The sequence below is a fragment of the Tripterygium wilfordii genome, chromosome 14 (genome assembly GCF_013401445.1).
Source record: "Tripterygium wilfordii isolate XIE 37 chromosome 14, ASM1340144v1, whole genome shotgun sequence".
Classification (NCBI taxonomy): domain Eukaryota; kingdom Viridiplantae; phylum Streptophyta; class Magnoliopsida; order Celastrales; family Celastraceae; genus Tripterygium; species Tripterygium wilfordii.
Window position 1 is genome coordinate 12,367,181 of NC_052245.1, and position 12,469 is coordinate 12,379,649.

Below are 12,469 nucleotides of genomic sequence, written 5' to 3' on the forward strand. Positions count from 1 at the left end.
AACCAGCAACAGCACAAGACAGATAAGCTGTGCAAAGCCCAGATGTAAAATGTTAAAAATCAGTCGCTACTTACAACCACTGCTTACAATTACAAACTCTAAAACAGTAAAACTCGTTATTTCAATATCCACACTTCAGAAGAAGAAAAAGAGAGCAGGAGCGCTTACCAAGCTGACATGGTATTCACAAGCCACTGAAGAAACCATCAATGAAACCTCCTGGTCCAGGCCATGGAGCCGGTGTACCACCAGGTCCAGGTCCAGGTCCAGGAGCCACGGGTCCAGGCCATGGAGCCGGTGCAGGTCCAGGTCCAGGAGCCATGGGTACAGGCCACGGAGCTGGTGGAGGACCCCAACCAGGAGGAGCCCCTGGCCCAGGCCATGGAGCAGGCGGACCTCCAGGTCCAGGTCCCGGCCCCGGCCCAGGTCCTCCAGGGCCGGGTGGTATCATTTTAGGAGCACCCTGAGGTCAGCCCAGCAAAACTTGTTAGTTCTCACCCCGTTAAAAGGGCAAGTGGCTACTACTAATTTTCTCCGATCTTCTCCAAGTGAAGAGCGAGCAGGAGGGTATACTTTGAGATAAGGTTTAGGATTTTGTGAAGATGGTGGTCGGCTACTTCAATGTATATATAGAGAGGCTCTTGAAGTGATTGTTACCTACCATTGCACACATGTAAATTCTACAACGTTCCAGCTACTTGTCCAAGCCAGCTACCCGTCTTCTTTTTAACCTGCTCTTCTTCGAAATTCGAATACTATGCTCTTTAAGACATGCCCAAACTGGCATCACTTTTCCTGACAGAGTAGAAACTTACGGGCATCCGTACACGAGCCTACTCGTCTGCATGTATGTGTGTGTATATATATATATATATTACTTGCATAATTTCTTGAAGTACTTTCCATATAAACGGTTTTTTCCCCCTAATTTTACTCTTAGCAACTCTCCCTATGTTCAAAGACGGATGTTGTGTCTATTAAACCACGAGTCCATGATCTCAATGATATGCCGCAGAAATTGTTAGTTGCTCACCTAAAGGAAGTATCATTTCAATCATATGGGAAACCAAAAAAAAAATCTTGATTCGCTTCTCCGGAACACGCTCTCCCTTGACACAATGCTAGCACCAGATTTCTTCACAGGCGCTGACAGAGTGCTACAGTGCCAGAAAGCATATCAATCAATCTTACTTTGAACTTTAATCACATCTATTGAATACATGTTTACATTAAAAAAATGAAATAACTTCTGATTCATCTCTCATTCGGCACAACACTTGCGCCAAGCAACGGATGCCAGAAATAAGCAACATCTACAGCCGTGTGCTTGAAATACAAAGCGTTTTCGATCATGCACGACTAACAGCAATGGTTATAAAACTTGCCATGTGAAACTAAAACTAAACACAAGGGAAAGACGCCTCAGGATAAATGAGAAGAATCAATGAAAAAACATGTGAAACAAACTTATTAAAAAATTTCATTAATCTAGATAGTTTTTCCAATACGATGAAATATTTTCACATATACAACACTAGGGAAGCTTTCTCACGTTTGACAAAAGACCAAAATTTGAATAAGGATTGGAAAATTGACTTACAACGATATTTTACCTCTCCGTGCCAATCTAGTCTGAGCTGCCATGTCCCCGATGCTGCCCACTGCGGGAGCCTTGTGCATGGAATTGCTTACCTCTTTACCTATGATTCCCAAAAGAATCAAGCAAAAGCTTGCAGCCTCTACAAGAATCTCACAAAATACCAGAAAGTATAACACGGTTCTTCATTTATCTTCAAGTTGACCAGAATTTTCATCCCTGCGAGTCCTTCTTTGAAGACCTTGAATGTGTATGTCTATCGTCTGCAATGTGCTTCTTTTTCCTTGAGGCAGGGTCCACCAAAGGGCCGGACCAAGTTTGAATAGGTGCCTTAGAATATGCAAAGTTTGTGGAACTGAAGGGACGTCAGGGGGATCAAAAACCGGATCAATGTGATGTGAAGAACCCAGAGGGTAACCAAGGGCTCCATCCTGGTGCGGTGGAGGGAATTTCTCACTTTTGCTCTTTGCATTGCATGTGTTATTAAACGCCGCCTCTGTTAGAGAGAGGAGAGGAGGGGAGGACAGATGGGCATTAAAAAAGTTACTCAAAGATAATCAATCAGAAGTATTGCCACCAGAATCAAGTTGTAAAATTAAGTAATCAAGGGCAATCGTCAGCCCCACTACTACCGATGCTAACAAACAATCATCATAAGTTTGAAAGGAAAGCATTTTTTCGAACTCAGAACTCACATTTGCAAATATCATATAAGGGGGAGAGGGAGGGAGTATCATCAATATGCAAATATACCGCTTGAGTTCTCATATATATCATATAAACGGTAACAGTGCCACACGTCAGTCCCAGTGTCCCTAGCAAATATTTTGTCCTAGATGTTTATTAAGGAAACAAAAATAAGACTCATAAAACTTAACCTGAAGAAATACACAAGTTATGGATAATTGCTGTCAATAATTAGTGTCACTTAATCTTCAAGTGATAACATTAACAAAAGTCGATTCATTCACCCTCATAGAGTGCCCCCTCATATATTTCAGGTCTATTTTGTTCTATCACTCTTTCTTTTGGTCATAACTCAATGACGCCCACATTAGTATGTTAATCAGCAGGCTTCATCTATGTCTAGAAAATCTTGATGCTTATACGAGTGTGCAAGTGTAAAAGGCTATTTTTCTCAAATGGGCGGCCATTGGGAATTGGTGTATACTGGTCACAAAAGAGACAGCTGTAAGTAAACCAAGCTAAAAGTAAACATCTGCTAATGCCAGGTAGAATCATGCCCAAAAATTGGAAGTTTATTTATCCTTTATCTGAAAGAAACTAAGAAAGTAGCAGACATGTTACTCAAAAGAGAGAAATGTATTGCTCACAAACTATTCAATTTAATTAAAATATGAGTTTCTTGCAAAACTTTCATGCCAGCTTAAACAAACATGAGGAAAAAGGAGAGGCTAAAAAGGCAGACTTATCTGACATACATCAAGATTGGTCTGAAGCTCTGCGTTGGCCTGTGGAGCAGGAATTCCCCTTATAGGTCTCTCACGACGGGTTTTCTTTATGCCATCTGGATTAGCCCTTCCAGCACCTCTCAACCTAGAGGCATCATAGCTTGTTTCAGGTTACATAAAGAGTGGGGGTGGGGGGATGGAGATACAATAGTAACAATACTCCAGAGATGTATAAATTTCTTGTCCTTAAAGAAAAGGAAAAATAAGCTTAGAATATGAATCTGATCACCATTAAAAGGCCAATTAAGTCAAAAAAAAAATATTAAACCTGCAACAAGGTTTGTTCAGAAAGGACAGCAAGATAAATTTCAAATTTCTAATAAGGCAAGGTAATGAAACACATTCTCTGTGTCTAAACAATTTTGCAACTTATAATTAGACAGAATGTTGTCTCAACAACTGCAACCGCACAAATAAGGTTCAAACTTCAAACCATCCTTTTGGAAAAGAATTAACCAACATCAAAATTAATCACAAGAAATTTGAAATAGAGGATATTTGCATTTAACCACCTTCTTGCTTCTTCATCCCTTAATTTAGCATCCATTTCCTTGCTGGGGGGATATTTTGGAAGACTAGAAGGCTCACAAGCATAAGGCTTGGTTGTAAAGAACTGCAAACAGAAGCCAATCACAGTAGTCAATCACATGATTCACATTTTCACTTCAAATCAGGATTCAATTTATTAAGTTTACTCCCCTAATTGACGTAGCTACCACGACTTCAGAGAAAGAACTCAATTTTTCATGAAACTGTTAGATCTCCAAAAAAATGAAACAGCAAAGCATCTCAATCTTGTTCACCAATCCAACTTAGGTATTAGATTTGATTTCATTGCCTAACCAGTCATGCTAAAGAAATCTCAACCTGGCTCGATTACCATAGAAAAGATTCAACAAATTCACAATGTTTTTGCAATGATATAGTTTTCATAATAACACTTTCTAAAGAAAATCAACCAGCCAAATCCCGATACCATACAACTAGAAAATTCAATGAATCCTCTAAATCTGCATACACATCAAGGCAAACTATATCATTCACAATGTTGTGGCAAGCTTTTTTTGGGTAGGGGCGACTTGAACCCATGATGTCAAGGTCATGATGATGGAGTTCAACCACTAGACCAAGTGGTGATCCCCTTTCCAACACAAAATATCATCAAATATAATACTCACTATATAGTTCATGTATAAAGCACTTTACACTAATAATAATACAGAAAACAAGGCACATTGAAATCGGTATTTCAGTAAGCAAACGATTAATGAAGTTAAAACAAAAAAATAGTATCAGAATATGAAAGCTCACTTCGCTCCTCAATGCAGCAGTAGCAGTTCCTCGTTCTGCTGGGTCAATTGCAAGAAGGGTTTCAATTAGTGGCAACGATGGTTGTGGAAAATCTTTAAAAGTTTCTGCTATACATCTCTTATATGATTGCTGGGGCTTAAATATTGTTGCATGCGGTAGTTTTGACTTTTTCCAGTACTCATCAGATGGGGATCCACACAATTTAAATATCTTGTGGAGTTGCTCCACCTGAATAACACAAAAAGGACGACATTAGCAAGCATAGAAAACTTTACATATGGAATAATGTGTTTTGACTTTTGTTTAAAGACTATGTCAGCCATCATGTAGTGGACTCCAATAATTGCAATAAACAATGGTTTTGGTCTCTTTCTCATGTGACCAAACAAGTAGCATAAGCATAAACAATAACATGTGGGAATCGATCATGTAAGAAAATATCTCCATACCAAGGTCAAATTCCAACATAATTGGGCATAGCCAAGATAAATATAAAGCATAACTTCAAGGTATGATGCAGCACACAAGTATATATATTAAAGATAAGTCTCAAAAATTATAAACTCAGCCCCAGTTTTTTTCTAGGCAAGCCCTGACCTCAAGGTCATGGTGGTGGGGTTTCAACTACTCGTACTAAGTGGTGATCCCCAGCTTCTCTTTATAAAACACCACTGAAGAGTTGATGTTTTCTGACATTGATGGTGCAGTCAAGCTGAGGGTTATTATTTTGTCTTGAGTTCTTGGGTTTTTGGTGGTTACTCTTGCTTCTGTTTTCTTGTCCAAGGTGATTGCATACTTCTCATACACAATGTTATGGCTTATGAGCTTTTCTACTTTTACAGTGGCATTTCATTTACAACACTCAGTTTATAAATTTTCATTCATTAAATAAGTAACAAAATTACATAAAAGGTATTGTAAGCTAGAACACAGCAACTAGCACATATAAATCCAGCAAAAGAATCTCAGGGTGAAGGAACAACACAATTGTAGATCGTCTGAATAAGTCAAACAATAGAAGTTACCTCTGTTCGACCAGGCATGATAGGTTTTCCAGCCAATAGCTCAGCTAGTATACAACCAGCACTCCAAAGGTCCACACCAACACCATAATCAGTGGCCCCAAGAAGAAGCTCTGGGGGTCGATACCATAGGGTGACCACTCTACTAGTCATTGGCAGCTTATGATTAGGATCAAAAAATGATGCCAATCCAAAATCAGCTATCTTAAGAATTCCACCATTGTCAATAAGAAGATTTGACCCCTTAATGTCACGATGCAGCACATGGCGGTTGTGACAGTGTTCAAGCCCAGATAAGAGCTGTTGCATATAACATTTGACCTGCCATGTCCACATATACATACATAAAAGTTCACCCAATGTATGCACATCCAATTACACTCAAAAGAATAGCTAGCTAGCAAACAAGAATTTCAATACCTGTGGCTCTGTGAACTTAATTCCTGGGCTCACAGCAAGTCCAGCCAAATCATGCTCCATGTATTCAAATACAAGGTACAAGCTACATGACATCCTTGAAGTCACCAAACCTTCCAATTTGACAACATTAGGATGATCCAAACGCCGCAGAATCAAAATCTCTCTAGCCATGAACTTGACACTCTCAGGCTCCAAATTGTCAAACCGAACCTTCTTCATTGCAACAATTTTCCCCGTCAACGAATCCCTTGCTTTGTACACATTACTGTATGTACCTTGCCCAATCTAATCCCAATAAACCCAAACAATCAACTAACAAAGTTATCCTCCATGCATGGGATAAGATAGTAGTAAAGTTACTAAATCTATACCGATTTCTAATTCTGGACTCTTAAGAAAAAATGCCTAGTGCACCTGTATTGCTCAAACTATACTTAAATAAATCAAACTGAACCGCAAAACTCTCAAACCAAAAAACACATCTATCATTCTTACCTTATCGAGCTTCTCAAAGGTGTCAGCTCGGCGGGGGGGTCCAGCCATTGATAGCTTCTCCGGCGACTGCGGAGAGCCAGGAAGGCCAGCCAGCCGCTACCTGCTCTCCATGAACATGCTTCGGAGGGTTACTACGCCTCGGATTCGGCCTCGAAGACCGTCTTCTCTCTCTCTTCTCACCCCTGGACCGCACATTTCTCTCCTTCGCCACCGCCTCCTCCTCCTCCTCCTCACTCTCCCTCCGATTCCCTCCATTCCTTACTTCACCACTATCCGCTTTCTTACCAACCCTAACCACCACATCTGACTCCTCCTGCCTCACTACCGGCTTCGCCGATACCTGTTTCCCGAAGACACACCCCATCAGCCACTCCTCATCTTGACATCTTCAACAAAAGTTGCCACAATCACAGCAAACCCTAACAATGGCGGTTCCTTCTTCGGGATCGTTGAATGCAGAAAAGCAAGGAAACAAGAAACAATGGAGAGTAATTAGAGAGTGTGTTTGTGTACTAATTGAGAGAGAGAGTAACCTAACTTTTTTGGACAAAAGGAAAGCAACGCAATGATTCGAGGTTGGCCACCCCACCCCCACAGTTGAAAATTAAAGCAGATAAGAAAAAATCTCCAAAAGGACCAAATCCAAAACAGACAGTCGGACACTAATGCAAAGCAAGAAAAACAGTCAAATAACAACAATTTTTCTTTTTCTTTGAGAATTTTCTGGTTGATTGGATGTAGAGAAAGGAGAGAATGTTAGTGGGAAAAAAAAAAAAAAAAACGTTGGATCTGTTTCTTGGTTACATGTGTCTCTCAGTTTCTCTGGTCTTTGTTGTATTATTTGACTAAACAACTACAATCCCTACCCAAAAAAAAGTTATGAGACAGAAACCAGAAATATACATCTGAATTTAAAATTAAAATTAATTATATTGGTTTTTTTTTTTAAATATAGAGGATGGATGGGAAACTCGAATTTGATACCTCTATGAGATATTACACACATGAATATCATCTAAGTTACTCGTGGTTCTCTATATCGGTTTTTAAAAAAAATTTATACACATATGTATATTTATAACGTGATATAACTATATGTCTTTCTAAAAATACATGTATTTCTCCTCATTAGCCCCTTTAATTTTTGAAAAGTATTCTATACATATTATATATATTACTAAAAAATATTTATATTTTTCTAACAACTATAAAATATGTTTGTTAGTATAAAATGTATAATTATTGGTTGATATGCACTTATGCAAGATTATATAAATATTATATTTTAATTTTGAATTTAATGATTACATAGATATTTACATAATTAATAACTATGTAGATATTTACTTATTGCATATCAATAGTCTTCAAGAAAATTTGATAACGTTGCCCCCCAAACCCCCATCAACATTTAGCTCCCTTATTATAAATTCATGGCTTCCTCACCGACTAAACCCCCAAATCTATTTTCTAGATCCGCCCTTGGAAGACGGACTCATTGAATGTGATTTCGGCTATCAAGACTATATGACAATACCATTATCCATTAAAAAAATAACTCATGGATAAAAATTCTAAAAACTAAGGTGCTATTCGGATTTGGCTCAAGGAGTACCAAATTATATTTATCCCTCTTTTAACTGAGGCCTATTCTCGTTTACTGATTCAATGAATAATGCCCTTATTTCTAAAAAAAAAAATCAATCCAATTATATATAAAAGAAATATATTTTGTAGGATTTAATCTCAATTTTGGTATAAACTATGAATATGATACGTAAATTTTAATGGTAACTATAATCAATGCCACGTGTATAAGCATGATTGGCCCCATGGGTCAAAAGATTTTAAAATGTCAACCCGATAAAACGCCCACTATTCTAGAAATCCCAAAATCTTCTTATTGCCTTGATATATGAGAGGGATGGGCGCATTGACCTTCACCATTCCCATCTCCTGCTTCACTCCCAGAAGACCACAACAACCGTTCTGGACCCATCTCGCAAATCTCTCATTCTCGAAGACCCAAATTCTCAGAACATCAAGACGCACAGCATTATTGCCGTACATGGCCACGTCTCCGCATCTTCCAGCATTGGTATTTCTCTCTAGTTCACCTCTCTATGGTTTTCTGTTTGATTTTGTTGATTTCTTTATTTTACTGCACTGGGTGTTGATGAATGGAGGTGCAGCAAACGAAGGAGCGGAGGTTGGATCTTCTGGCTTGGTGGGTGTGAATGATCTGCTGATTGTTGGGCCAGGTCTTCTTGGTCGCTTAGTTGCCCAGAAATGGCGTGAGGTACGATTTCATCAACCCTTTTGTTCTTTACTGTAACTGATGGGCTTGAATTTGGAGTCAGTTTTTGTGGAGAAAATTATCAGGATCCTCCCTCCTCACAGAAATATAGAAATATCAAGAACAATAGAGAAAATTATCAGAACCAAGAAACCAACAGCACTCAAGAGAATTTCTCTCACTCAAGCTCTCCCTCAAGCCTGCTCTCCTTGTTCTGTGTCTTGTTCTATATCTTTATGCAAATTACTCAGCCTATTTATGGAGTTTTTCAAGCCGTAATACATCCCCCTTTGGTCCACCATATTTGGCACAATCTGGAGGCAAATCCTGGCGCATGATTTGCATTAAACCTTATTTGGCCCACTAGCCGAATAAGCCGTCTTCTTTTCAACAATATTGACTTATGCTAGCACTCAAGCGTGCTAGCTATTCAATGCATGTTTTATTTTCTTTTTCTTTCTTTGATCAATACTGACAGTTTTTTTATATGACCCTTAGAAGAATTGTAAATCAAATTTTAGATAATAGTACTTCTAGTTCTAGTTTTATTGGTGCAGTAAAGGTCAACAACTCCCATAAACAAGCCTACCGCAGGGGCGGGTCGGGGACAGACATGAGGGAGGGACGCTGATGTTACCCCACATGTTCGCTAGGCCACGTGTTCGCATGTATAGACATAAAAGTACTTGTTACAGAGATGGGTACATTGTTTTTGTTCTTTGGGAAAGTCTAAATCTGCAAGTCTAAAAAGAAATGTAGCCTAGTTTGCCAATAAAGGGTATGCAAGAACAGTGGAATTGTCTGTGTAGTTTATGGAGAAAGGAAACACTAATTTTGTTGATGCGCAAATTATTGGCAGGAGCATCCAGGATGTCAAGTTTATGGGCAGACGGTGACCACAGATCACCATGATGAATTGATCAACATGGGGATTAATCCATCATTGAAGGGTGCAACTTTGACCCATAAATTCCCTTATGTGATTTTTTGTGCTTCTCCGTCACGGAGCTCAGATTACCCTGGCGATGTCAGGTAATTAAGGAAATAGGATGGTGTCAGCGTGAAGGCTTTCTTTTTCTACTTTTAATTTGGATTATTGAACTCATAGTTGCATGTTTTAAATTGGATTGAATAGGCGGGCTGCACTGAGCTAGAATGGTGAAGGATCGTTCTTATTTACTTCAAGCTCTGCACCATATGACTACAATGACAATGGACAATGTGATGAGGTGTTACATCTTACATAATATACTCTTTTTTGTAAAAATATAACAAAGCACCATTGCCTTGTATTTTGTAGATTTTCTTTGGTTATTTCAGAACTTTAGTAGGATTTCATCAGTTCTTATGGTCTTGATATTTTCTTTCCAGGACACTCCAATAGTTCCAATTGGAAGAAGCTGGACAGATGTCCTTTTGAAAGCAGAAGCAGTGGTGCTGGAATTTTTACATATCCTTTTGTTGATTTTGAATTATACATATTTCTGGACTCTTTGAGAGGTAGATTCAAGGGTTTGTTATGAGTGATTACCAATGTTACATACATTTGCTTATATCAACCTGGACTATCCATACGAAGAAGATAGAGGAGCAAATGCGTACTGGTTGCGGAAGGGGACTGTTGAAGCTCGTCCAGATCACATCCTGAATACTATGAGGTGAAGAATTGTTCTGCATTTCATTTCTTGAATGAATCAGGGTTCTGTGTGAATGAGCCAGGGTCAATGTTACCTTTCATTCACACCTTCAATTTCTTGCTACGATCTATTTTTCATTATATTCAAGAGAAACATCTAGTTTCATGCCTTCTCCTTGATGGTATTGCCGCATTATCAATCATTTTCCACATATGTAATTGTCTTGAATATATTTATGTGCTTTGATTAGTGATTATTTTCTTGATAGAAGTTATTTTTCATAATTTTCAATTTTCATAACAGGATACAGCCTCCCTTCCCTTTCAGTTGCAATCTTGAAGAAGAAACTTCGTGGCTGGATTTTCCTTGGTTGTGACAATCATCCAGTATCAAGGTGTACTTTCATGAACCTTTCATTACAATTATATTTGCAGACTTCAGTCTCTGGAATTTTTTTGTAAAATGATGATGACGTGCAAATTAGATGCGTTTCTTTGAGGGAATTTTGACTAATCTGCTTGCAGACAGGAAGTGATGGACTTGGTTGCCAAAAGTGGTAAATTCGGTAAAAAATTTGAGGGCTTTAGTGGTAAGTTACCACCCAATATATTGTCAATCTATTCATATCCTATGACACTGAATAGAATCTTTTTAGCTGTATGCGTAGATTTATACTATCTGGTTACAAACATTTTGTTCTTTGTTTCCCTAAAACATCACCATTGCAATCTGTTGTATTTACAGGCACCAGTGATCCTTTGGGTAAGAAATTAAACAACGCAAGAACCTTGAGGAGATTGGATGGGAACCAAAATACCATAGCTTCGCTCATTTCCTTGGAATATCGAAAAGACTGACGCATCAGCCATCACAACACGAATTGAGTAACATTTAACACGGATGGGGCTACAGTAGCGGTGCAAAGAATGCTTGATTATGGGCTTGGTAACTGTTCTCGAGCTTTGTTGCTGAGTTCTGAGATTATATGCAGAATAGTGTCCTTGTTATAAATGAAAAATAACCATTATTCATACACTAGTCTAATAAAAGAACTGTTTGAAAGGCGTACGGGAGCTGTACAAGAGGCCACTTATATGTACATGATTAATTGATTATAGCTTTTGGTTTCGGAGCCATTTACGCCCTGTATGATTTTCTTTGAAAGATGAAAGAAGAATTGATTAGTTGAATTTGCTAATGAACTTGAGTTCAGTTCATGGTGGGGAAATTGCCAATATGCCTGTATTTAAGTTAATCAGATGTAGCCAGGCCCTTCATAAGAAATATGTGGGTATTTTTTTGAACTTTTTTTGACAAGAAATTTGTGGTGTAATGAATCCAAGTCTTCTTAAAGCAGCATTAGAAGACATTGTCAAATCTATCTTAATGAAACTGTTTTGTTTGGTTTACTAATTATGTGATTAAGTGAGCTTAATTATCATATGAAAAAAAATAGGGTTTTTGGTAAGAAATCAAGCAACGATAATGTGATGTTTCTGAGGAAGCAGGGGGGGATTTGATGGTAATGATTAAAACTATTTGGTAAAACATTGCTATCTGAACTCTGAAGGTGATGCTCAACCTGTGACATGATAATATGGTTTAATGATGAATCTCTTTCGAGGTCAAACCGCATGGACTTAGAAGCTCTTGAGTGAAATTCTTCCGAGAAGCAATAATGATATCTTTGTGATCACCCGTCAAGCTTTGACCGACCTTACCTTGTTTTTTTTAGAAAACTTCTTTGCGCACGGGTGAGTTTAGGCTCATATCGGAACGTTCTTGGTTACCAAAAAAAGAGTTATGGTGCCAATTTGTGATTATGATAATAATAGGAATTACAATTGACAGTCATGCTGAAGAATTGTATTCTTCAGTACGTATCGGACAAGTTTCCAAGAAGGAAAACTGGTTTGACCACAAAACCCGTTCAGACTCCATAACTACCATGAAATTTTGTTAGATAGAAGACTTTGTGTATTCAAAAGATGATTTTACCTACTCCTTGGAATTTATGGAGAGAAACCACAGTGCAGTCAGCCAGTCACCAGACACCGACGCGTTCTCACAGTAGAAGAGTTCCGAGTCCACTTTTTCTAAGACCTAGTTTGTGCCATTCTCTTTATATAGATCAGCCAATCCACCCTGTTTGTTTCAAAAGAAGCAGAAAGGAGACCAAGAAAAAAGAAACTGAGAGTTTCTGATGGGATCAGGTTGTT

At 38.4% G+C, this 12,469-nt stretch overlaps 1 protein-coding gene and 2 pseudogenes across 1 annotated transcript; 1 reads left to right on the plus strand and 2 right to left on the minus strand.

Annotated features, from left to right (window-relative positions):
- Positions 1–184: 184 nt before the first annotated feature.
- On the minus strand, positions 185–1,353 carry LOC120014256 (basic proline-rich protein-like). The gene is made up of 4 exons (XM_038866171.1): positions 1,298–1,353; positions 1,103–1,157; positions 879–974; positions 185–463 (listed from the first exon to the last, which is right to left on the minus strand). The coding sequence occupies exons 1-4, from the start codon at positions 1,351–1,353 to the stop codon at positions 185–187; spliced, it is 486 nt and encodes a 161-aa protein (XP_038722099.1).
- Positions 1,354–1,647: 294 nt separating this feature from the next.
- On the minus strand, positions 1,648–6,681 carry LOC120014074 (annotated as a pseudogene).
- A 1,255-nt stretch (positions 6,682–7,936) lies between these two features.
- Positions 7,937–11,467, plus strand: LOC120014331 (annotated as a pseudogene).
- Positions 11,468–12,469: the final 1,002 nt, after the last annotated feature.

Bases quoted from the DNA above. Each gene is read 5' to 3' on its own strand.
- LOC120014256 (XM_038866171.1), bottom strand. From the start codon at position 1,353: ATGATCGAAAACGCTTTGTATTTCAAGCACACGGCTGTAGATGTTGCT. The intron at 1,158-1,297 runs GCATCCGTTGCT...CTGGCACTGTAG, and splicing joins GTAGATGTTGCTTATTTCTG to CACTCTGTCAGCGCCTGTGA. The intron at 464-878 runs GTAATATATATA...GGCTGACCTCAG, and splicing joins TACTTCAAGAAATTATGCAA to GGTGCTCCTAAAATGATACC.